The sequence below is a fragment of the Sycon ciliatum genome, chromosome 1 (genome assembly GCF_964019385.1).
Source record: "Sycon ciliatum chromosome 1, ocSycCili1.1, whole genome shotgun sequence".
Lineage (NCBI taxonomy): Eukaryota > Metazoa > Porifera > Calcarea > Leucosolenida > Sycettidae > Sycon > Sycon ciliatum.
Genome location: NC_088643.1, coordinates 39,921,413 through 39,943,803, shown reverse-complemented (window position 1 = coordinate 39,943,803; position 22,391 = coordinate 39,921,413). Strand labels below are relative to the sequence as shown.

Sequence of the window (22,391 nt, the reverse complement as noted above, 5' to 3'; positions counted from 1 at the left end):
TTACGGTTGCTTTTTGAAAAAAATGACTTGAGAAACAGAATAAGATGAAAGAGTAGATTACCCAAAATATGCGCCACACCATTGCCTGAGCTGAGAAATATTGATCTGAAACCCAACCCTCAGCTCATACTGTAGCCCTGAATATGCATTTCAGACTTTCAGTACAACCATGTATGAACTTTTCAACTCCTCAAACCATTGCAATTTTAATATTTTTACTGATGAAAAACTTGATTGTGCTCTGAACTACTAATTCGAGAGTGTACTATACTATACTCTGTAAGAAGCCGTCCATGATATCGGACTTTTTTTCACAAAACGGCGAAATAATTTCGTTATGGGGTGGGAGGGGGTTGACCAATTAAAAATTTTATTGATGCATGTACATGGCCGTTGGAGCGTGACACGTACACTAGTCTTGCAACTTCTGTCATACATGCATATAGTACATGATTGTATACAATCTAGGCCTCGACCAAATATGCTAAAAAAAGAGCATAATTATTATGCTCGTCGCATATAAGGGAAATGTCCATAATATGCCAAAGGTTTAGCAAGATATGCAAAAAGATATGCCAAAATACTGTAATTTCACAAATTTTCGGTGTACTTTTATTTTCGGTACTTTCGGTGCGTCTGTTTCATACCTAAAATTTCAATACACCGAACAAACACTAACACACATAATACAATAGGGAACTGTTTCTCTGTACCGAAAATTTCTGTTCATCTAACCTAGCATGTTGCCCTCATACCGAAAATATTGAGCACCGAAAATTTCTGAAATTAGAGTATGCCAAAATATGCTCGACATAAGCAGAAAGTGTAGATCATTTCAGTAAAATTACAACCTTGGAATATTCATTGGCTTCACAGCTATCATGCTTATGATGCAAATCAAAACACATGCGGAATTGTATGGCTGGGGTGTGTCCCCAGCAACAGTAGCGATAGTGTTCATCCATGGGGAAAATGTAGCAAACGCCTCAACCATTCCAAATTCATCCATAAAAGGCATTTCTGAACGCATTTTGTCCATAATATGAATGTTTTGTCCTCCATTTCTTCCGAGTATTTGAATTATATGCTGGCTTCATTCCAATATTCCCTTTGTCGGTCAATATGCCATAATGAACTGTCTCACAAAATATGCGGAAATATGCGCAAGCATATTTGGTCGAGGCCTAATACAATCATGTATGCTTGTATGTCAACATTTTTTACGTTCTGAGGCGGAGGGCCTAGGCTAGGGAGGGAGGGGTTGGGTATAAACTAAAAAACGCTTATTCCCGCAGCTATGCAGAAGACGTTGGTATGGTATGGTATGGTATTGATTTATTTGAATTCGGTATCTCAACAGTACATTGTACAACTTGGGAAGATCCGAATGACATAGATACATAAACATAAAAGTGGAGTAGGTGCTACAGCGGATCATTTTATCGCAGATTGTGGGACTAAACTAATACCAGTATGCAAGTACACAAGAAATAAAAGCTGAATAAATACGACTGCATGACATTGGAGAAAAGCACCAATTAGAGCAAAACAAAGCGTTACTTCAGTAACGTCTGGCGCTAGCCAGGGTCCACACGTACACACAGCTTTATTTCAAAATATTTGGTGCTCACGCGCTTATGTTATGGTCAGGGAGTCGTAAAATACCAGGTATTTTACGACTCCCTGGTTGTGGGATGTACATGTAGCCTACAAAACAGTCAAAACATGTTTCACGCATTGAATTTTTAATTTTGTCGATCTGCATAGCGCACGTAGATCTACATGATTGTAGACCTAGCGAGTACGGAGTAGCGGCAGTAGATCTACTCTGTCCGCATGTAGTGCTAGCCGTATGTCATCATGCCATGGTCATTGATTGTTGCAAAACTACATACTGCATCAATGCCGGTAGGAAGAGGTAAACTGGCAGAGGGCAAATAGATCTTCTTTGCTGATTTTCAGCATCATATCTTTAGGCGATAGGGCGCAGCCGGGGGTATACTTATAGCATCATTAGCATGAGTGGCTGGGAGAGAATCGCCAACATTGGCGGAGGGTCGTTCGGAATCGTGGAGAAATGGGTGCACTCGAGGAGTGGAGAGGCTATAGCCCTCAAAATCCCCAAATACCTCAGTTCTGGTATGGAGAAACGCTGGGACGATGAAATCAAGCAGCTGGGAATGTTATCGCACGATAATATTGTCGGTACTCGTAAGCTACCAGATGCCATTCAGTCGCATGTAACCAGTCGTGGTCCGATCCTGTGCATGGAATTCTGTGGCGGCGGCAGTCTACGGGATCAGCTAAGAGCTCCAGCAAATCGTTGTGGATTGTCGCCGCGCACGGCCCTGGATGTGCTGCGTGATGTCAGCAGCGGTGTGGAATATCTACACACGCAGAAAATCATGCATCGAGACTTGAAGCCAGAGAATATCGTCCTTCAACACCGGGCTGGGAAGTCTCGATCTCAGGTGGACTGTGTGGATCCAGACAACAGCTTGCCGGACGTCACCTTCAAACTCATCGATCTTGGCTATGCGAAGAACCTGCGCGATACGTCCATGGCCGCATCATTTGTAGGCACCCAGGTGTACCTTCCACCTGAGATGTTCATAGCTGATTGCTCGTATTCCTACTCGGCCGAGTATTGGAGCCTTGGCACGCTGGCATTTGAATGCATAACTGGCAAGCGCCCGTTCTTCTTTAACCAACACAAAGTCGGCATTGCCACATGGTACGACCAGTTATCCAAGAAGGAGGACAAGCACATCTACGGTATTCTGGAGTCGACCGGTGGTGAAAAGGTTCTCGCTCACTTCCACTCGAAGCTGCCTGACATCTGCTGCATACGCGAGCCATACCGGCATGCGCTGGAAGAGTGGCTCAGGTCCGTTCTGCACTTTAGCGGCAAGAAGCGTGGTGGATACCGCAGGTCAGGCCCGCGTTCAGATTGCTTTGACCTGCTGGAACGCATCCTCACTAAACGAGTTGTGCACGTGTTCTACGCCAAGACGTGTACTACATACTCGTATGATGTTGATGAGCTGGACAATTCCATGGCTCGTCTACAAGAGACACTGGCGGCGGATGCCGATATCCCCGTACCGGAGCAGGTGCTTCTTTCAGCCATTGGCCAGAGCGTGTCTGCACATTCGTCAATATCGCGGTCGGTGCAGGACTTGGCCTATAACAATTGCTGGTTGTTCTTGATGCCCACTGCGGAAGGGTTTACCCTGCCACAGCCCAGGACTGTTGTGCACGGTCTTGTACACATTGTTCTGCGGGAACCCACTGCTCTGCTGAGCCACGACAAGCGCAAGCAGGCGTACGAAGAGAGCATCTTCCTGGCGCACCAGATGTTCCGCACCAGTCAGCGACTTATGCAGTCGCAGAGGGCGTGCATACTCGGTGTCATGCGAGTTTCGCTACGCCTAGAGCAGCAGTACAAAGACTGCGTCGATGCTGCCAATCGCCTGAAGTTTTATCTTCAGTTTGTACTCGACAGTGCAAGAGAGCATCTTGATCACCTAAATTCTGTCCTGGCCGTGCTGCCAGTGCCTCTCCAGCAATCTGCCCGCCGCCTGGAGAGTGAGTTATCTAACCAGCTCAAGACGCTGTCGGAATGGAGTGACAATGATGAAGATGCGCCGGATGAGGAGGAACAGCAGTGCGCTCTCCGCGATGTCAGAGATCGCGTGAAGCACCTGCAACGCCATGAAGCGGTGACACTACCGCAGTGCGACGAGTCATTCAAGCTGCACGTCGAGAATGCTGAGCTTCTCTTCAAGGAGCTGCAGAGTGAAGGCAACAGCGGTGCAGCACCAACGGAGGCCATGTCCGACCTGCTGAACGCATGCTCATCCGATTTCAAGCGCATTTCCAACAGCATGTTTGACCACTGGTACGACATGTTGGTCTGTCACGGGATTTGTGTCAACCAGCTGGGACGCCTGGCCAATATTCGGATGCCCATTGCTGAGAAAATCAAGCAGCTTGACAAGATGCGTGCTGTGCAGATGCAAGTGTGGGACATTGTCCGCGCCCTGCTGGTCAACGCGGGATCACAGCAGGAAACGCACCCAGGCGAGAGGCTCTCACGCGATGCTGAACCTCTTCCTGCGCCATCAACACAGGCCGGTCAAGCTCCACAGCAGACGGGTCATTCGGGAACTATTCCCCGCTCGCAGGGCAACTTCTTGAATCAACCAGTTATCATGGAGAGCACGTCAACGTCACCAAGCCACATTGATGTGCTGAGGGAGAGCCAAGCTGCATTTGATCGCTTCGCTTAGAGAACTGTATGCTGATATCTATCAGCTGTTGATCATATGAGTGCCTGGCACTGTCTGCACGAATGGTTCATACCTATTGCTTTTCGGCGATCCTCAATTGCAGCACATGCATGCGATTAACTGCTGCAATTGAGGAAGATGCGGAAAGTACTGAGCAATGTTAGCAACTGTCGTTTTCTGCACACACTGAGTTTGATCCGATGATGGCACTACCGTCTTCTATAATGGTGGTTGGCATTCTGGGTCTTGTGCCCAGCTTTCCTTGATATTTGGTGTCATTTCGCCGTGTCTTCTACCTGAAATAGAATGATGCCACCGCCATCATGTGTTTTGAGCGTTCACTGAGCAGTTGAACTGTCGGACTACTGTAGTCGGTCATATTCACAACTACACATGCATACTCACTGTCCGGGTGTCTTCGGCAGAAACCTTGACGACGTCATGTTGATATTTGATTGAGCTTGACTTGCCCAAAACTACTAGTAGTGCAGCAACTAGTTACTTTCAATTTTTGTATCCATTCAGAGGTAACATTCAGATTCTAATTCCGTTATCAATTTAATCATACCTCACTCTACAAATTATAGCATCCTACCGTGAGTAGAGCTGAACACTATAGTTTTTGTTTCTATTTCACTCGCGATATTGCAAAATAATGGTTCTTTTTCTTGTGTGACTTTATGTAGGCTTGTTGTCACCTTGAAGTTTTGTGCAATTCAATGATGGGGCTGAGCCCTCTATCTGCCACTACACTATGCAATGCCTCACGTAACAGAAATGCTTCCATGTCCGCTTGACTCAGTGTGGGCAACGCATACCGTCTCTTTACCATTATTTCTAATCGGCAGCTGCCCGGCATAAGCATTCCTCAGTACCATGCTCAGATTAACCTGGTTGGCCTGGACATTCACAGACATGTCATGTATGCCATCCTGGAAACTGTTTATCGTGTACTTTCTTTAGTTGGAATACTTCACACTAGTGATGTTGCAGTCCCCACCCCCACCCCCACCCAATCACCATTGCCATCCGGTGCCTCTTGCACTGATGTGCCATGGTTGTTGCTGCTGCTGCTGTTGTTGTTGTTGTTGTTGTTGTTTGAAATCTTTTATTCTTAGTTGTTGTTGTTGTTGTTGTTGTTGTTGTTATTGTTGTGGTTGCTGTTGTTGTCGTCGTCGTTGTTTTAACTTGTTTTCATGGTAGACAATCTAGAGTAGAGTAGAGGCTGGCCTAACTCTGTGCCATGTCAGCATAAGAAGGCCATGCAATGATGCATGCCTACTAGTACAATGTAGCCAGACTGTAGAGTATAGTGGTTCCCTGCACTGCCCATTGGCCCGCGTCAATCACTACACTACACTCTACACTACAGTGACAGCCACTGAGCTATTTATATCTTACTACCGACTGGGGCTATTCAGCCACTACGGATTTCTCACGTACTCAGTGAGAACTAACTTGTACTTGTGAACTGCCCCCACTCTCCAGGGGCAGGGGGTTAGTACAACCATGTATCAGCATCAGCTAGCAATAGTCATTGTATTTTGTAGTAACAATTTACATGGTCGACGTAATCGTCCTTGTATGGCCATTGGCACATGGCCATATTCTATGCTGTCAATAATGACTTCCCTTTTGGCAGTTTTACTACTGTTTGTATGCCGGTATAGTTTAGATCTACAGTAGATCTACCCGTGTCATGCCGCAACAAGCGCTGCTGGAATGAGCGCCCCATTGCGGTATTGGCCCTACTGCAGTACTGGCCCCTGGCCCTCATGCTCACGGGCCTCAGTTCCCCCAAGCAACTGACATGACATTATTGATTTTTGGTGTTTAGAGACTCGGTGGTGTAGGATAGTATAGGCTTCATGAACAGAATCTGATGTAGCCCTAGCCCTAGGCCTAGGCTTAGGTACATGTACAATCATGTATGTATTGTAGGTGCCTAACGTCAGTCTAGTATTTACGACGTTGACGCGTGCATCGGACACTGTTGCACTGACTGCGCCACCGAGTCTGTGGGATAAGATCTGAGAGGGAGGTCCTGCGAGTTTGTTATCAATGGTTTTTCAGGGTGTAGTCGAAATAGGTCGTGGACAAACAAGTCGAAGGAGGTGCGCTTGTCTGTCCTGCTGCGCCGCACTTCGGCTTACTACTACTAGTGTAACGATTACGTGGTCGCTGAAAGGCGCACACCTAGAGGAGGCCTCGCACCCACTGTTTCCAAACAGCATCGCGGTTACGAGTCTCGTCATACCCGTGCCGCTAGAACAACCGATTCTGTTTATAATCTTTACTGGCACTCGTGAAAGATCAGGAATGAGGAGAGCGGTGGTGGTAGTTGGTTGAATCGAGTTCTAAGACTTCGAAAGCAAGATCTTTCCTGAACTCAACAGCGGAGTAGCAACGTTTTGGCAAGTGACTCTCAGTTGCACTGGGAACGTTTTGATATCCTGAAAAAATCCATCCAAGACTGAGTTTATAACGTCCCTAATGATGTTGGAACACAGGAGTGCCATGCACGAAATGGTTGCATCGCTAGCTAATGCCACTGGAGTCACCGAGCTGCAGCGGCAAGGAGACATTCTGGTGAAGCAAGCACAACTGGCAATGCAGGACCGTCTAAAGGCACATAGCAGCGAATTGAGCGAGCTGAGGCAGGAGCTAAGTCGCCCCATTACGGCGAACGTACCTGATCACCAGCGGGTTATTGATGATTTGTCATCGGACAGGCGTCTTGCATTGCAACGCGTTGCTGAGTTGGAAGAAGAAGTCAATGACTTGAAACTGGTGTTCATTCTAGGAAAGAAGCTTTCACAAGAAGATGAGCTGAAGGAGACTATAGCAAGTCGAACTGAGCAGGTAAAGCGTGATGAAGAGATCATGAGGAAAGAATTTGAGAGATTGCGTAAGGAGAATTTTGAACTGGCCGACAGACTTCTGGTTGCTCAGCGGGAACGCAATGAGGTCATTGAAGAGCGCAACGTGGCAATCCAGAGATCGGAGCGGCTGGAGCAAGTCGTCAGTGTGCTGAAGAAACGCATTTCAGCTGGTAGCGCGGCTGGTGAAATGGGCAGCAGTATCAATATTGCTGGCAGTACAGCTAGTTTAGCGACGATGGCACAGGCAGCTGACGGTACCCGGATAACCTCGGCATCAACTACACATACACCTACGAGTACGACGGGGCACGCAAGAAAAACACTACCCCCCTATGGTGGTACAAACGGGCAGTTGGCCGATGGTGCTGGAAGAGTGTCCAGTATTCAATCAGGGCAGTCCATGGCCAGCATCGACGGCCGGATACATCTTGTCATGGGCTTATCCCCAACTGAAACACCCGCAGCTGCTGCTGCTGACGGAGTGCTACACGGCATAATCAAACCGGCTCACAACAGCGGTGCGCAGGCGATGACGAGTACACGACTTCCCGCTTCGTCCTTAGTGCACGCTGCCGCTGATGATGATGATGGTATGTTTGAACACATCTATGCAACTCCAGTGGATGTGCAGTATGGCGAGTCTGTCGCAAGCTACGCAATGCATGATGAGGAAGATCCTTATTCACTTCCATTCGACACACTTCCAAAGTCCATGCAATTGAGTACCTCTCCAGGGAAAAAATCGGCCACAAGTACTGTTTCTCCGTATGCATCCCAAGCAGTGACAATTAACTCAATGCGGCCGAGAATTGGCTCAACTGGGCCACCTATCAAACCGTATGCTGACGTGAGGAATGCCGCAACGCCTGAAACACTACCCGTCGGGTCAGGTTTGCAGCGGCGGCACCAGTGGCAGCAGCAGCAGGCAAGCAGCAATGCTGCGGCGGCATCAATGACATCAATCAAATCTGAACCAGTGTACAGTGTGCCGCACAAACCAAGTGGCAGCGGTGGTTGCGCTGCAGTCGTTCAACGTAGAATGACCGAGTCGGCTCTCGGCAAAGGCCAGGCAAAGCCAGCAATACAAAGCAAATCTTCGTCGTTCACCAACCCAGCGTCTGCGTCTTCCCCTTACAGTGCCACACACACTCGCCCTCGCCTGCAAACTGCCAGCCCAAGCGTCAAACCACCTGCATTACCTCAACGAAGTGGAACTCCTACTCAGCCTTCCATCACCAAAACTCTATCAAGAACTCAGATTTAGTGCGCCCAATCTAGGACCACCATGGTATATGCACTAGCAATGTGAAAAGATCCACCATGCCGGTGCATGTACAAGCAAGGTGAACTGATCTATAGATATATACAGCTGTATCCTGTGATGTGTCCTGTGATGTGTTGATACACCAGTAAGCGCTGGCTGAGTCGTTTACTCCAGGTGCATGAATTGATGCTGTTCAGTTTCAGTTTGTGCTGGAGTTGAAGTCCCGATCACTAGCCGGCCAGTGTCAGTGTGTCTTCCCCAGTCTAGGCACCACATCGCAGTGTACACGGTGTACGGTCACAGTCACTGAGCGGTTAGCTTCACCATTGGCATTGGCCTAATTACAGTACTAAAAACAACAATGTTGAAGCCAGATTCCAGACTGCTTGCTTGCCCCCCCCCCCCTCTCCCCGCAGCATTCGTTGTGCTCTTGTTACGGCACAATATTTGCTTTTATAGTAGCGCTGCTGCACTGTTGAGCTGATAATCCTTTCTATTCATTGCACAGTAACATACTGTTTGACATTTTTGACCATTTGACTTGATTTCAAGGTCGCTAACTAGCTGCATGATCATGCCTGCCTGCTGGGTGTTAGGTCATAGCGGGAAAGGAGTTGCACTGTGGAAGACATCGATCCATATACATTAAAATAACATTATCGTAGCAATCTTCGTACTACGAATACGATGTGCCTTCCACTGCCAAGAGAATCCATGCACGCGTAGATCTACATTATAGAGCCTGTAAAGGCAGGGTAGAATGCCGCAACAACATCACAAGTGCATGAGAGTATTGTACAGTCATATAAACAAGAGTACATAACGGGGGGGGGGGTATGTACTTTTGGTCATAAGACAGTAATAGTTATATCCTCAACTATTCAGTATTTCCCTTTTCCATTCCCTCAACTAATGAATATAACTATTACTTGTCAGTTTTGGTGTCTGTGCTGGAGACCAGGGAAGGAGGCTGTGTATAACAACATGTAGATGATACTACTTACTAGATGTACATAAAATGTCATTGCCATTGGATTACCGGTATGTAGATGACCAGTGATGACAAGTGGAGAGCGAAGCACAATACATAACAGGGCTGAACGAGCGCTCAGCCTGTAGTCTGTGTAGACACAGCTACAGTGTCAGTTTGTGCGCACAAGACGGAGATGTCGCAGATTGCGACAAACTCTCAAACTCAACCGTGTCAGCATGAGCATGTCTGTATATGTGAGTCGTTGTCACTTGCCTTGCGAGTGCGAGTTGTGTCAACGGCCGTCGTACATCGTGTGCGTCCGTCCCTTGCACCGTCCGTGATGACACGGTGTGGATAACACTACCTAATTGCTAATAGTGAATACTAATACGAATATTACATCCTCGGAGTCATACTCGCGCCATGCCAGTCTGTGTGTGCGACAGTACATAATACAGTGACAGACAGTAGCAAAGCCAAAGCCAAAGGCTGTAGTGTAACTGTAGCAGTGTAGGGACTGTCTACTGTTTTATAAAACACTACTTTGTAAGCCCACAACTTCTTTACTTAGACAAGTACTAGTAGTTAGAGTACCAACAAACTAATTACTTGGAAGAAAGTCATCAGTTTGAAAAGACTGGGACGGCAGTATTCCCACCAGTATTCGTTGGATGTTACTAGCATTGTGCACCAGTAGGTGTCCGCTAATCCACCAGTGATTTCAGACTAATCCTCCCCGCGGTAGTTTTTGCATGATCACCGTCGGCTGGTACAAGTATTTTATGAACTGGCAGTGATGGAGACTGTCGTGAGTGTTGCTATTGGTGTGTTGGTGGCGATATGCTGTGGAGCAGCGCTGGCAATCGCTATGATCTGCAAGCACCGCTACTGTGGTGCACTGTCGTTTTTGACCGGAAGCCACAATGCAAGGTATGGTCGACCATCTGGAACACCGGTATAAATTGTGTAAAATGTTGTCATTTTTTATGGGTGGACATACGGCCCCGGGTGATTCATGTGGTCATTACTCGGCTGGAGCCTGTTATGATGATTGATGTTAATCGTGTGCCATCGTGCATTGGCCATAAACATGCTGGAGGCAACAATTCACCAATGACACAATGATTATGTTCTATGTCCATGAACACATGTCTCTGCGGCATGGCAGTGGTGGAAATTTGTGTTCTATCAGCCGCATGAGTAGGCGGGGGAGTTCAGGGAAATTGGGCCCGAATAGCCGATCTTTCATTGCTTCAAAATCACAAGATGAAATGATTGGTGTGGCTTTGGCTGCACTGGTTCCGACGCCCCTGTTATACGAGGCAGGCTGCTTGTCTTGGTAATCATCCTTGCAGTAGTTTTTTTTGTACGGGGGGGGGGGGGGGGAGGGAGGAGGGGTATATGGCGCCCCGGAATTATAAAAGAAAATAAAAGCAAACTTGTGTTTTGTGCATATCCTATCCTGCTTTTAGGACTAAGTTGAAATACGTGACATTACATGACCAAGGCCAGGCTGGTAAAGTAATATTAGTTTGGTAGGGTCGGACCAGATCAACCCAACCTGGTCTGCTGAACTACATGTATGTATTGACAGCAATCTGAGCTCTGGGGTTCTAAATCCCAGCACTGTCACGCAGCTACAGCTCTGCTGCATGCCGCGGTGAAAGTGCAGACACATGAATAAGCAGTGGCGGGCACCCTTGCAACCCTGCACATTGTACATGTACAGTCGAATGTCACTTATCCGACCACTTCGGGAATCAGGCATGTTGGATAACTGGATATGTTGGATAACTGATATCATTTTTTATGTGCATATATGGCTGGATTTCATTGATTTATATACACATTACCCAAATATATTCATGGATGGGTATTCATGAATTGCTCCATGTACACATACATGTACATGTTAGCATACTTGAACACATCTACTTCAAGTAAATGCATATTATACCTATTTATAATATACAAAAAAATTAGAACTCTACTGTTGAGAGTAAAATTACCACTCCCGGGCTTGTCGGATAACCGACGTGCTCTGATAACTGGCGACCGGATAAGTGACATTCGACTGTACTTGGAAGTACACACTGTGCCGCCGGAGCAGAACGACAACACCGCACACATGACAATAGCATACAGTGCTGGCCAAAGAAATCCAGCCTCCTGAATAACATAGCGCCGGGCGCTACGCACTACACATACTGGTCTGTGCACGCGGTGCTAATTTATTCATGAGGTTGGATTTCTCTGTCCAGCACTGTACTACCCGGGCCATAGCCAGTGTCCAGACTCCAGTGTCCAGACTCCAGTGTCCAGACTCCAGTGTCCAGACTCCAGACTCCCTACAGTAGATACATGTACATTGCACAGCCATTGCACTTTCTTGTACGCAGATGCTCCGACGTGTAGGCCAATGGAGAGCCCAGTAGGAAGGTCATCACCATAGGCAGTGGCTTGCAATTCCTGAGCTTTGCCAAAGTTGCACGACACGCTTATGCAGTACGTCTGGTGGAGCCAAGGTTCAACAGCCGTCAATGAGTGTTCCCGGTTTGCTGTTCGCGTGTATCATGTGGCAGCTGCCCTTGCCAAGACTTGCCAGGAAGCCTAAATCATGGCTGAGCGGCTTCATCGCCTGCATGGAAGAGCCACCGAGGCATTAATAGGAGGCCAAATATCTCATCCGTACTCGTGTTATCTTACCTGAAAATACAGCTGTGTTAGTATAGACCGTAGTATAGACCGTATAGCCATCAAAGCAAAGGACCCCGAGTGCATGCTCTCTTGTTTCACAGTCTGTGGAAGTGTTTAGCCAATTACCTGTAGCCGCGGTATTGTGGGAGTGCCCCACCATCCAGTCAGGCAGTTGTAGACGTGGAGCGGATGAGCAAGTCCTGGCTCTAGCCAGTCTACAATATAGGTCGTACTTAGGGCGCGTTCGAATTGTCACTCTTTGACTTTTCGAGGAGTTTCGCTTTTCTGAAGAGGTGGCCTTATTGGCCTCTTCAGAAAAACGAAACTCCTCGAAACTCCACAACCTCATCCGATGGGAGAGGTGGATTAGTTCTGAAGAGTTTGGAAGAGCTACGTCACGCAGTACGTGGAGATTGTCGATCCGATCCTACGTCGTTATCGCCATGATAATTCCACTGAAAAACTCTAAAATAATAGAAACCGTTCTATTGGGACACTTCAACTAATCTCTTTTAAAAATTTGTTCGAACAGTTGATGAAGACAATTCGAACGCCCCCTTAGTAACTATACGTACAGTCATTGCACACACACACACACACACACACACACACACACACACACACACACACACACACACACACACACACACACACACACACACACACACACACACACACACACACACACACACACACACACACACACCACATGACATGCAGTCAATCCACACTCATTTTACCTTTGGGCTGCAGCAATCTCTGCACGAGTAGCTGTGCGGCGGGTATATCTGACTATAGTATATGCACAGTCTCTTACACCGTACAGTGACCTTGTGGTTGAGCTTGGCAACATGATGACTTTCCTCTCCCTAGCTGTACAACACAGGTGGGGTATTCTAGCAGCACTGTAGGGCTTTTGTCATGTTCTCTATACCCTGTTGTGTGTGTCTTTGTCACAGAGCGGAGGTTGCTTTGACTGGGTATCATGATGCTGAACAAAATGAGGTAAGGCAGCCTTGCAATGTTGTAATTTTATGAATCAACGATTTACTGAATATGCACTATTGGCCCTCGTGTGTGACTATGTGAATAGTTTCGGATGCAGTTCATGTGTGAGCTCTCTTTGCTTCCATCTTAACATTTTATTGGGGTCTCAAAATGACGCCAACACAGCGACTATTGCCCGTTGTAAATGGGCAAATTTTGGTCCTGGCTTGCAAAGCGAGAAAAGCATTGGCATGCACCCGCCCTGTAATGCAAGACCACCCCGCCCCAGTAATGCAAGACCACCCCGCCCCTGTAATGCAAGACCACCCTGCCCCTGTAATGCAAGACCACCCTGCCCCTTTAATGCACGACCACCCTGTCCCTGTAATGCAAGACCACCCTGTCCCTGTAATGCAAGACCACCCTGCCCCTGTAATGCAAGACCACCCTGCCCCTTTAATGCACGACCACCCTGTCCCTGTAATGCAAGACCACCCTGTCCCTGTAATGCAAGACCACCCTGTCCCTGTAATGCAAGACCACCCTGTCCCTGTAATGCAAGACCACCCTGTCCCTGTAATGCAAGACCACCCTGCCCCTATAATGCAAGACCACCCTGTCCCTGTAATGCAAGACCACCCTGTCCCTGTAATGCAAGACCACCCTGTCCCTGTAATGCAAGACCACCCTGTCCCTGTAATGCAAGACCACCCTGCCTCTGTAATGCAAGACCACCCTGTCCCTGTAGTGCAAGACCACCCTGTCCCTGTAATACAAGATCACCCCGCCCCTGAAGTTGAAGACCACCATGTCCCTGGCCAGCCACTGACACTTCAGTACTAGTAACATGACTACATGTGTTGTTGTTTTGGGCAGGAACTCATTGAGAATATGGAAGATGATAAGGACGAAGATGGGTAAGTAGTGGTGGGCTGTGATCCGTGTACACGTATGTGCTTCTTATACTCTTGGCACTACCGGAACAAGCTGACTAATTTGACATGTTGGTGGAACAATCCCAGTAGGATATGGTTCAGCCAGTACAGCCAGTCGGTGGCCATTTCAGCCAGTGTGGCCATTTCAGCCAGTGCAGTCAGTGCAGCTAGCCTAGCCAGTCTAGCCAGTGCAGTTTGCCTATGCAGTTTGCCTATGTTATACCATGTGAAATTGGAATGCCTTCTCCCCCTGGCCCCTGCCACACAACAACACAAACGACTTGGTAGAGTTTCTGACTTCTTGGGCACCTCTTTGCACCATTATTTGAGGCCCACTTGAATGCCATTCTGCTGCAAATTGAGCAAGTATTGTCTGTAGAAAGCAGATCATCAGTGCTGCAATCAAAGTAAGGTCACTTCCAAAGAGGTGTAGGAGGGGGAGGGAGGGGGAGGGGGGGGGGGGTGACAGCACACAGTACACCCCAGGCCACGGTACAAGCCAGGTTGCAGCAGTGCTTTGTAAACTCAGAGTAGACACTTACAATACGAGTATGCATGTTCTATGTGTGCATGCCCACTATGATGATAGATTGAGGTGATGTATGTGCATGTATCTATGGCCAATGTGGACTGTGTGTGCCTGTATCTATGGCCAATGTGGACTGTGTGTGCCTGTATCTATGGCCAATGTGGACTGTGTGTGCCTGTATCTATGGCCAATGTGGACTGTGTGTGCCTGTATCTATGGCCAATGTGGACTGTGTGTGCCTGTATCTATGGCCAATGTGGACTGTGTGTGCATGTATCTATGGCCAATGTGGACTATGTGTGCATGTATCTATGGCCAATGTGGACTGTGTGTGCCTGTATCTATGGCCAATGTGGACTGTGTGTGCATGTATCTATGGCCAATGTGGACTGTGTGTGCCTGTATCATTCTATGGCCAATGTGGACTGTGTGTGCATGTATCTATGGCCAATGTGGACTGTGTGTGCCTGTATCATTCTATGGCCAATGTGGACTGTGTGTGCATGTATCTATGGCCAATGTGGACTGTGTGTGCATGTATCTATGGCCAATGTGGACTGTGTGTGCCTGTATCTATGGCCAATGTGGACTATGTGTGCATGTATCTATGGCCAATGTGGACTATGTGTAGCAAGAAGGACCCATGAGTGTGGGTGATCCCCGGTAGCCTAATCGGTAGGGCACTGTCCCGGAAAGACAGGGGTGCTGGGTTCGAATCCCGCTCGTGGATCCTTCTTTTGCAACATTGGCGCCTGGCAATGGCTCGAACCCACGACCCATCGTACCCCCCGCGAGTAGGTACGGCGTGAGGACACAGCCTGTTGGGGCGGGGGAGCAGTGTAGCAAGAAGGACCCATGAGTGTGTGTGATCCCCGGTAGCCTAATCGGTAGGGCACTGTCCCGGAAAGACAGGGGTGCTGGGTTCGAATCCCGCTCGTGGATCCTTCTTTTGCAACATATGTGTGCATGTATCTATGGCCAATGTGGACTGTGTGTGCCTGTATCTATGGCCAATGTGGACTGTGTGTGCATGTATCTATGGCCAATGTGGACTGTGTGTGCCTGTATCATTCTATGGCCAATGTGGACTGTGTGTGCATGTATCTATGGCCAATGTGGACTGTGTGTGCCTGTATCATTCTATGGCCAATGTGGACTGTGTGTGCATGTATCTATGGCCAATGTGGACTGTGTGTGCCTGTATCATTCTATGGCCAATGTGGACTGTGTGTGCATGTATCTATGGCCAATGTGGACTGTGTGTGCATGTATCTATGGCCAATGTGGACTGTGTGTGCATGTATCTATGGCCAATGTGGACTGTGTGTGCCTGTATCTATGGCCAATGTGGACTGTGTGTGCCTGTATCTATGGCCAATGTGGACTGTGTGTGCCTGTATCTATGGCCAATGTGGACTGTGTGTGCCTGTATCTATGGCCAATGTGGACTGTGTGTGCCTGTATCTATGGCCAATGTGGACTGTGTGTGCCTGTATCTATGGCCAATGTGGACTGTGTGTGCCTGTATCTATGGCCAATGTGGACTGTGTGTGCCTGTATCTATGGCCAATGTGGACTGTGTGTGCCTGTATCTATGGCCAATGTGGACTGTGTGTGCCCGGCTGTATCTATGGCCAATGTGGACTGTGTGTGCCTGTATCTATGGCCAATGTGGACTGTGTGTGCATGTATCTATGGCCAATGTGGACTGTGTGTGCCTGTATCTATGGCCAATGTGGACTGTGTGTGCATGTATCTATGGCCAATGTGGACTGTGTGCGCATGTATCTATGGCCAATGTGGACTGTGTGTGCCTGTATCTATGGCCAATGTGGACTATGTGTGCATGTATCTATGGCCAATGTGGACTGTGTGTGCCTGTATCTATGGCCAATGTGGACTGTGTGTGCATGTATCTATGGCCAATGTGGACTGTGTGTGCCTGTATCATTCTATGGCCAATGTGGACTGTGTGTGCATGTATCTATGGCCAATGTGGACTGTGTGTGCCTGTATCATTCTATGGCCAATGTGGACTGTGTGTGCATGTATCTATGGCCAATGTGGACTGTGTGTGCCTGTATCTATGACCAATGTGGACTGTGTGTGCATGTGTCTATGGCCAATGTGGACTGTGTGTGCCTGTATCTATGGCCAATGTGGACTATGTGGACTATGTGTGCCTGTGTTCATGTGATGATTGTGATGATTGTGTCTGCTCCCGGCATGTTCTGCTTTCTACAGTGGTCTAATACCACATTGTCTGGATATTTTGAAGGTACGTTGCACTTTGGTCAATGTCTGGACCACTTACAGGGGTTCACTAGAAGGATACCAGTCGCTGTTGCGGGTCTGTTGCCTGTAGCGGGGTAGGCCTTCCAACGTATGCAAATAACCGCCAGCCTCTATGGAGATGGCATACCGTGCGTATGCTCTCAGCTGTACACATAGCACTACACGTGGTATCATTAAGTGTGTTAGTAGAACCGTGCCAGCTCTTGAGACCAAGGCATGCTGCTGCTGCTGCTGCTGCTGCTGCTACCAATAACAATAGCAATGTGACTATGTACGAGTACTCGTCTGGTTGACCTTGTAACGTATACACTTCTGTACTGTTCTACTGCTATACAAACACACCGTGATTGCACAGCTTTGTCATAAGATGACTGACCGACTTGTGGCAATCACGGTCAAGAGTCCATCCGACCAGCTATCACCGGAACAACTCAATGATATCATTGCCGTGGCCAAGAAAATCACACCAAGGTACAGTGGAATGTATCGTATACAGTGCTGGTCTAACCTTAGGAATGATGCGGATTGCATGCTGTACAGTCTGTGCTGGAAGTGTAGGAAGTCGCGGTGTGCTCATACTGCACACATGGGAGGTGGTGTGTGTCAGCCGGGGTACAGGAATGGATATGAGGGAGTGTGGTGTGTGTCAGCCGGGGTACAGGAATGGATATGAGGGAGTGTGGTGTGTGTCAGCCGGGGTACAGGAATGGATATGAGGGAGTGTGGTGTGTGTCAGCCGGGGTACAGGAATGGATATGAGGGAGTGTGGTGTGTGTCAGCCGGGGTACAGGAATGGATATGAGGGAGTGTGGTGTGTGTCAGCCGGGGTACAGGAATGGATATGAGCCGATTTGAAATGCATACATGTTCATCATGTGTTTTAAAAGAAGCCTGCTATACAAACCTCACCCGTGACCATACATACCAGAGTGTATATCCCCTCACCATACATACCAGAGTGTATATCACCATACATACCAGAGTGTATACAAACCTCACCATACATACCAGAGTGTATATCACCATACATACCAGAGCACTGTATATCACCATACATACCAGAGAAACCTCACCATACATACCAGAGTGTATACAAACCTCACCATACATACCAGAGTGTATACAAACCTCACCATACATACCAGAGCACTGTATACAAACCTCACCATACATACCAGAGCACTGTATATCACCATACATACCAGAGCACTGTATATCACCATACATACCAGAGAAACCTCACCATACATACCAGAGTGTATACAAACCTCACCATACATACCAGAGTGTATACAAACCTCACCATACATACCAGAGTGTATATCACCTTCTTGTGATCCACCCCTGTCACTGCGGCACACAGGCCGACCCTGTGCCGACGGTTATAATTATCATTATGTTGCGTAGTGTAGTGGTGTGGTCCTAGTTACCTGTGGAGACTGACGCAGACAGAACGGTACAGACACAGCTAACTACTTCAAAGTATATTAATGATGGATGGTGAAAATATGTGTTCTTTCTTCTCGGTATTGTGTGTTCTTTACGGCTTCAGAGTGGATGATGTAGTCAAGTCACTCTATCCTCCGCTTGATCCCATTCTCATAGAGGCCAGGTGAGTTGTCACTGTCACACGGTATGATGCTGTCTGTCTCTCACAGCTGCAGCGCTGGGCACTGTAGACAGCCACAGCGGTTGTACATGTACACGAAACATAACAATAAGCAATAACTCTGGACAAGTTAATAGTCCTGGAAAGGAGTCCGTCCTGTCAAGGTGGTCTAGCGAAAAGAGAACTGTCCTCCCTGAAGCGTGCAAAGATAGTTCTGGGATGGTGGGGGTCAGCTTAAAATGGTAGTTCAGACAACCGAAAATACAAAATACCCCGACCAATGAGCATGTTCTGGAGAAGAAAAAAAAGAAAAAGAAATTTCACGGTTCGCGTGAGACTCGGCTGGAAGCCGGGCTTTCCGCATCCGTAGGAACGCGACCACCCTTCAAGGATCAAGGCGCAGATGCAGCTCCTAAAGCGGTGGGAGGTGAGTAGATCAGCTCACCAGCAAGTGGTCAAAGACCGAAAATCCCATTCACTGCATCCATGGAGAAATAATAATTATATTGCCCAGAACATGGTGTGACCAACGTTTGTAGAAGGAAGGAGGGGGGGGGGGGGTAGTGCATGGACCGATGTGCGTTTTTGGGTCCATAGCACTTTTATGACGAGCCCTAACATTACTAGTACCTTTTCTTTCAAGCAGATTGTGCAGTCCCCCTTTCAAGCAGATTGTGCAGTCCCCCTTTCAAGCAGATTGTGCAGTCCCCCTTTCAAGTAGATTGTGCAGTCCCCCTTTCAAGCAGATTGTGCAGTCCCCCTTTCAAGCAGATTGTGCAGTCCCCCTTTCAAGCAGATTGTGCAGTCCCCCTTTCAAGCAGATTGTGCAGTCCCCCTTTCAAGCAGATTGTGCAGTCCCCCTTTCAAGCAGATTGTGCAGTCCCCCTTTCAAGCAGATTGTCCCCCTTTCAAGCAGATTCATGGAATCCTCTCCAAGTGTACTCATGAGGTGCTCAGATCGGTTGGAAAGTACTGTGACGATGCTGACCGCTTGCAATCTCCGTGTTTACATTTCTCTTGGTGTTTGCCTTGCCTGCAGAGCAACAGCATTGCACCTATCCGTTAACCATCTTGTGCTGGTGAGTTTGCACGCCAGTGTGGTGGTGGTGGTACTATGAGAACCGAATAGCCTGGGTCTGCTCTTTGACGTGAAATGACGATGCGAAAACTAAGAGCATGCGGAGCACAAATCCCCCCCCCCCCCCCCCACACACACACACACATCGTTTGCTTGCTGGATAGGAGATGAAGAGCTCGGTGGCAAGATCACAGAGAAGTCTAGACGCTCTAACTTTCACCAATACACGCAATCTACAATGCTGTGATGGCCCTCTTGCCGCCGCTATGCAACTCTCATCTGTTCAGTTTGCCCTCTCTTTCATTGCTTTCAATGTTTCCCCTCCTCTTTTCATATCGCTGCTGGTGTACAATGCAGGTATGCAAGTCAGCGCTGGTGTCTATCAATGACGAGACATTGGACTGGGTGGAGGCAGATTTAGCGTCGATGAGCCAACACCTAGAAATGATCCGTGAGATAGCCCAGGATGCTGAGACGGCTATACAGCAAGTTAACCAGATGCAGCTACAGGCAGCTGTGCAGAACATGCAGAGTACGGCAGGCAACATGGCCGCCAACCAGCCCACTGCTCACTTCAGTATTCCACAGCAGCGCGTCTTCTTGTCAACGTTGGGTAGCGGTCAGTCCTCGTGAGAATGCCGATCAGTATTTGATTACCTCGACGGTTTGTCTGACAGTACATGTACTAGTATACTGTAGTTTGCAGGATTGGTGCTGTTCATGTATGTTCCCAGTCCGTGTACGTTTCTCAGCTGACCCATGTGTGCTGTTGTCATGACAACTGCATGATGCCTGTTGCTGGCATGATGCCATGGACATAGCAAGCAGTGTGTGCGTGTGTGTGTGTGTGTGCGGCTATCACTTCACCTCCGTGCGTTATTCCGTGTGCCTTTGTATGTGCATGTGTGCATGTGTGTACTCTGTATGTGAAGACATGATCATTTTGTTTGATTGATTTTTTTAACTCGTCATTTTCCTTTATGCAGAGTTTGCGCTTGAGTTTTTTTTAAAGATTTTCTGTTCTGCTCGAGCGTCTGGTGAACCGCTACTCTCAGTGTACATGTACATGTGTGTGCCGTGTTTCACTACTGCAGTCATGTGCCTGTTCATCTATTGTAGTCTGGGTTAGACGGTGCAGCTAATGATTTTGCTATTCCCAATGGCTGCGGTGTGCTGTAAGCAAGCAGATATGCATGGCTGGCCTTAGGATCACGAGTCTGTGAGTGTCTATAGTGGCCATGGACATGGTGAGTGTCTATACTATAGTGCCCATGGACATGGTGAGTGTCTATAGTGCCCATGGACATGGACATGGTGTGACTCTTGTTGACACAGAACACCTGCGCACATTGTAATATTCATACTTATTCGTAGTGTATTCTGATCATCTTGAGCAAACAAATCATTATGGAAGTTGATCATGGCCTGGTTTCATTACTTGCAGTGTGTGCTGCATGTGATTCACGCTATGTGTGTTGACTGACTTGCACATGTGCTGGTGCCGTGAATCGGCCTGTCAATGACCGGTGCAAGGCAGTGTTCACACTTCTGCTTGCATGTGTGACTTGCATGTACATGTATGTGTTCACACTGGGCAAGCTAGGAACAAAGGGATTCGGGGAGGGGCGAGGGCTCACAGGGCAACAGTTTTTTTTGAAAGATTGCTGGAAATTTTGGCCGTACTTCAGTTCAGAAGGTGGAAAGCCACCATCCCCACCCTACCATCCTACTTGCTGTTTGCTTGTTATAGGGTTTTGGACTCAAGTGGATATGATCACCAAACGCAAATGTGCTCAGCAAATATACGATGCCAGACGCTGCCTTGGCAACTGACTAGACGTGTACTCAAACCCAGATAATAGACCATGCGGTACAACACAGAACCACATTGACCACCAGATACATGTATAGCCACAGGTAATCTTCATGATGACACATACACGCACACGCCCACACACATACATGCACACACACACACACACACACATACACACACACACACACACACATGCACACACACACACACACACATGTACATTCAAACACACACACACGCGGCCATCAGAAGAGAGACAGTGTGATGGGTTGGTTTCAGGAACACACATAATATTATACATGTTACACACACACACATACACGTGCACGTTACACACACAGACAGGCATGCGTGTACCAGTATAGGAAGTATACCTGGCGGCACTACAGTAATCAAGTTGCTGGAGGTGACTAATCACCATAACGATAGCCTATGAGAATAAAAAGAGACAAGCAGAGGAGAAGAAGCCACAAGGGGTAGCTGGCAGTCAGTCAAAAGAAGATTGAAAATAAAAGTTTATCACTAAGATTCTAAAACTAGATGTAGAGAAAATAACATTTATAAATGTACGACGAGTAGTAGTAGCTGCAGGTGGAGTCAATGCAAGGGAGAACAGCAGCAGTTAGCAGGATATACAAAATAATTACAAGTAAAAGAAGCACAGCTTTCGACGCTGCACGATCAGAGACTGTGGTGGTCGATATCAAATGATTCAAGGAGAACAGTCGGCTAAGCCCACTGAGACCCTACGCAGCAAAGATAGCAAAACAATTAATCGGCTGCAAGAGCAAACAAAACTAGCGAGCTCCCGGCCAGGCGGCGCACCTGGCTGGTGATAGGGGGCAAAAAAAAGGTAAAACAAATTCTAACAAATGTACACCACAAGTCCAACACACAGGCCCGCTCGGGCATTATAAAACATGTCTTTGTCAGAGCGATGCAGACATCGTTACACAACTTATAAAAGACACCTCAAAACACAGAGTGGGCCGCTATTCTCCAAAACACAGAGTGGGCCGCTATTCGACGGGACA

At 47.8% G+C, this 22,391-nt stretch overlaps 4 protein-coding genes across 4 annotated transcripts in view; 3 read left to right on the top strand and 1 right to left on the bottom strand.

The window, feature by feature from the left end:
* Positions 1 to 1,837: 1,837 nt before the first annotated feature.
* Positions 1,838 to 4,923, top strand: LOC135825333 (inhibitor of nuclear factor kappa-B kinase subunit alpha-like). The gene has a single exon (XM_065338072.1). The coding sequence runs from the start codon at positions 2,019 to 2,021 to the stop codon at positions 4,290 to 4,292; it is 2,274 nt and encodes a 757-aa protein (XP_065194144.1). The 5' UTR covers positions 1,838 to 2,018; the 3' UTR covers positions 4,293 to 4,923.
* An 849-nt stretch (positions 4,924 to 5,772) lies between these two features.
* LOC135825342 (uncharacterized) lies at positions 5,773 to 9,007 on the top strand. Its single transcript, XM_065338080.1, has one exon. It carries the CDS (start codon positions 6,786 to 6,788, stop codon positions 8,436 to 8,438), a length of 1,653 nt encoding a protein of 550 aa, XP_065194152.1. The 5' UTR covers positions 5,773 to 6,785; the 3' UTR covers positions 8,439 to 9,007.
* A 783-nt stretch (positions 9,008 to 9,790) lies between these two features.
* Positions 9,791 to 20,959, top strand: LOC135825352 (transmembrane protein 98-like). The gene is made up of 8 exons (XM_065338090.1): positions 9,791 to 10,341; positions 13,068 to 13,113; positions 13,972 to 14,012; positions 16,804 to 16,837; positions 17,210 to 17,325; positions 18,407 to 18,466; positions 19,503 to 19,542; positions 19,899 to 20,959. The coding sequence occupies exons 1-8, from the start codon at positions 10,208 to 10,210 to the stop codon at positions 20,172 to 20,174; spliced, it is 747 nt and encodes a 248-aa protein (XP_065194162.1). The 5' UTR covers positions 9,791 to 10,207; the 3' UTR covers positions 20,175 to 20,959.
* A 667-nt stretch (positions 20,960 to 21,626) lies between these two features.
* Positions 21,627 to 22,391, bottom strand: part of LOC135825293 (inhibitor of nuclear factor kappa-B kinase subunit beta-like) — a 24,508-nt gene continuing 23,743 nt past the window's right edge. Inside the window, exon 27 of the mRNA XM_065338033.1 lies at positions 21,627 to 22,391. This exon is cut by the window's right edge and continues 683 nt beyond it. The gene's annotated coding sequence lies outside the window, so the exon portion shown is untranslated.

Bases quoted from the DNA above. Each gene is read 5' to 3' on its own strand.
- LOC135825333 (XM_065338072.1), top strand. From the start codon at position 2,019: ATGAGTGGCTGGGAGAGAATCGCCAACATTGGCGGAGGGTCGTTCGGA.
- LOC135825352 (XM_065338090.1), top strand. From the start codon at position 10,208: ATGGAGACTGTCGTGAGTGTTGCTATTGGTGTGTTGGTGGCGATATGC. The intron at 10,342-13,067 runs GTATGGTCGACC...TCTTTGTCACAG, and splicing joins ACCGGAAGCCACAATGCAAG to AGCGGAGGTTGCTTTGACTG. The intron at 19,543-19,898 runs GTGAGTTTGCAC...TGTACAATGCAG, and splicing joins CCGTTAACCATCTTGTGCTG to GTATGCAAGTCAGCGCTGGT.
- LOC135825342 (XM_065338080.1), top strand. From the start codon at position 6,786: ATGATGTTGGAACACAGGAGTGCCATGCACGAAATGGTTGCATCGCTA.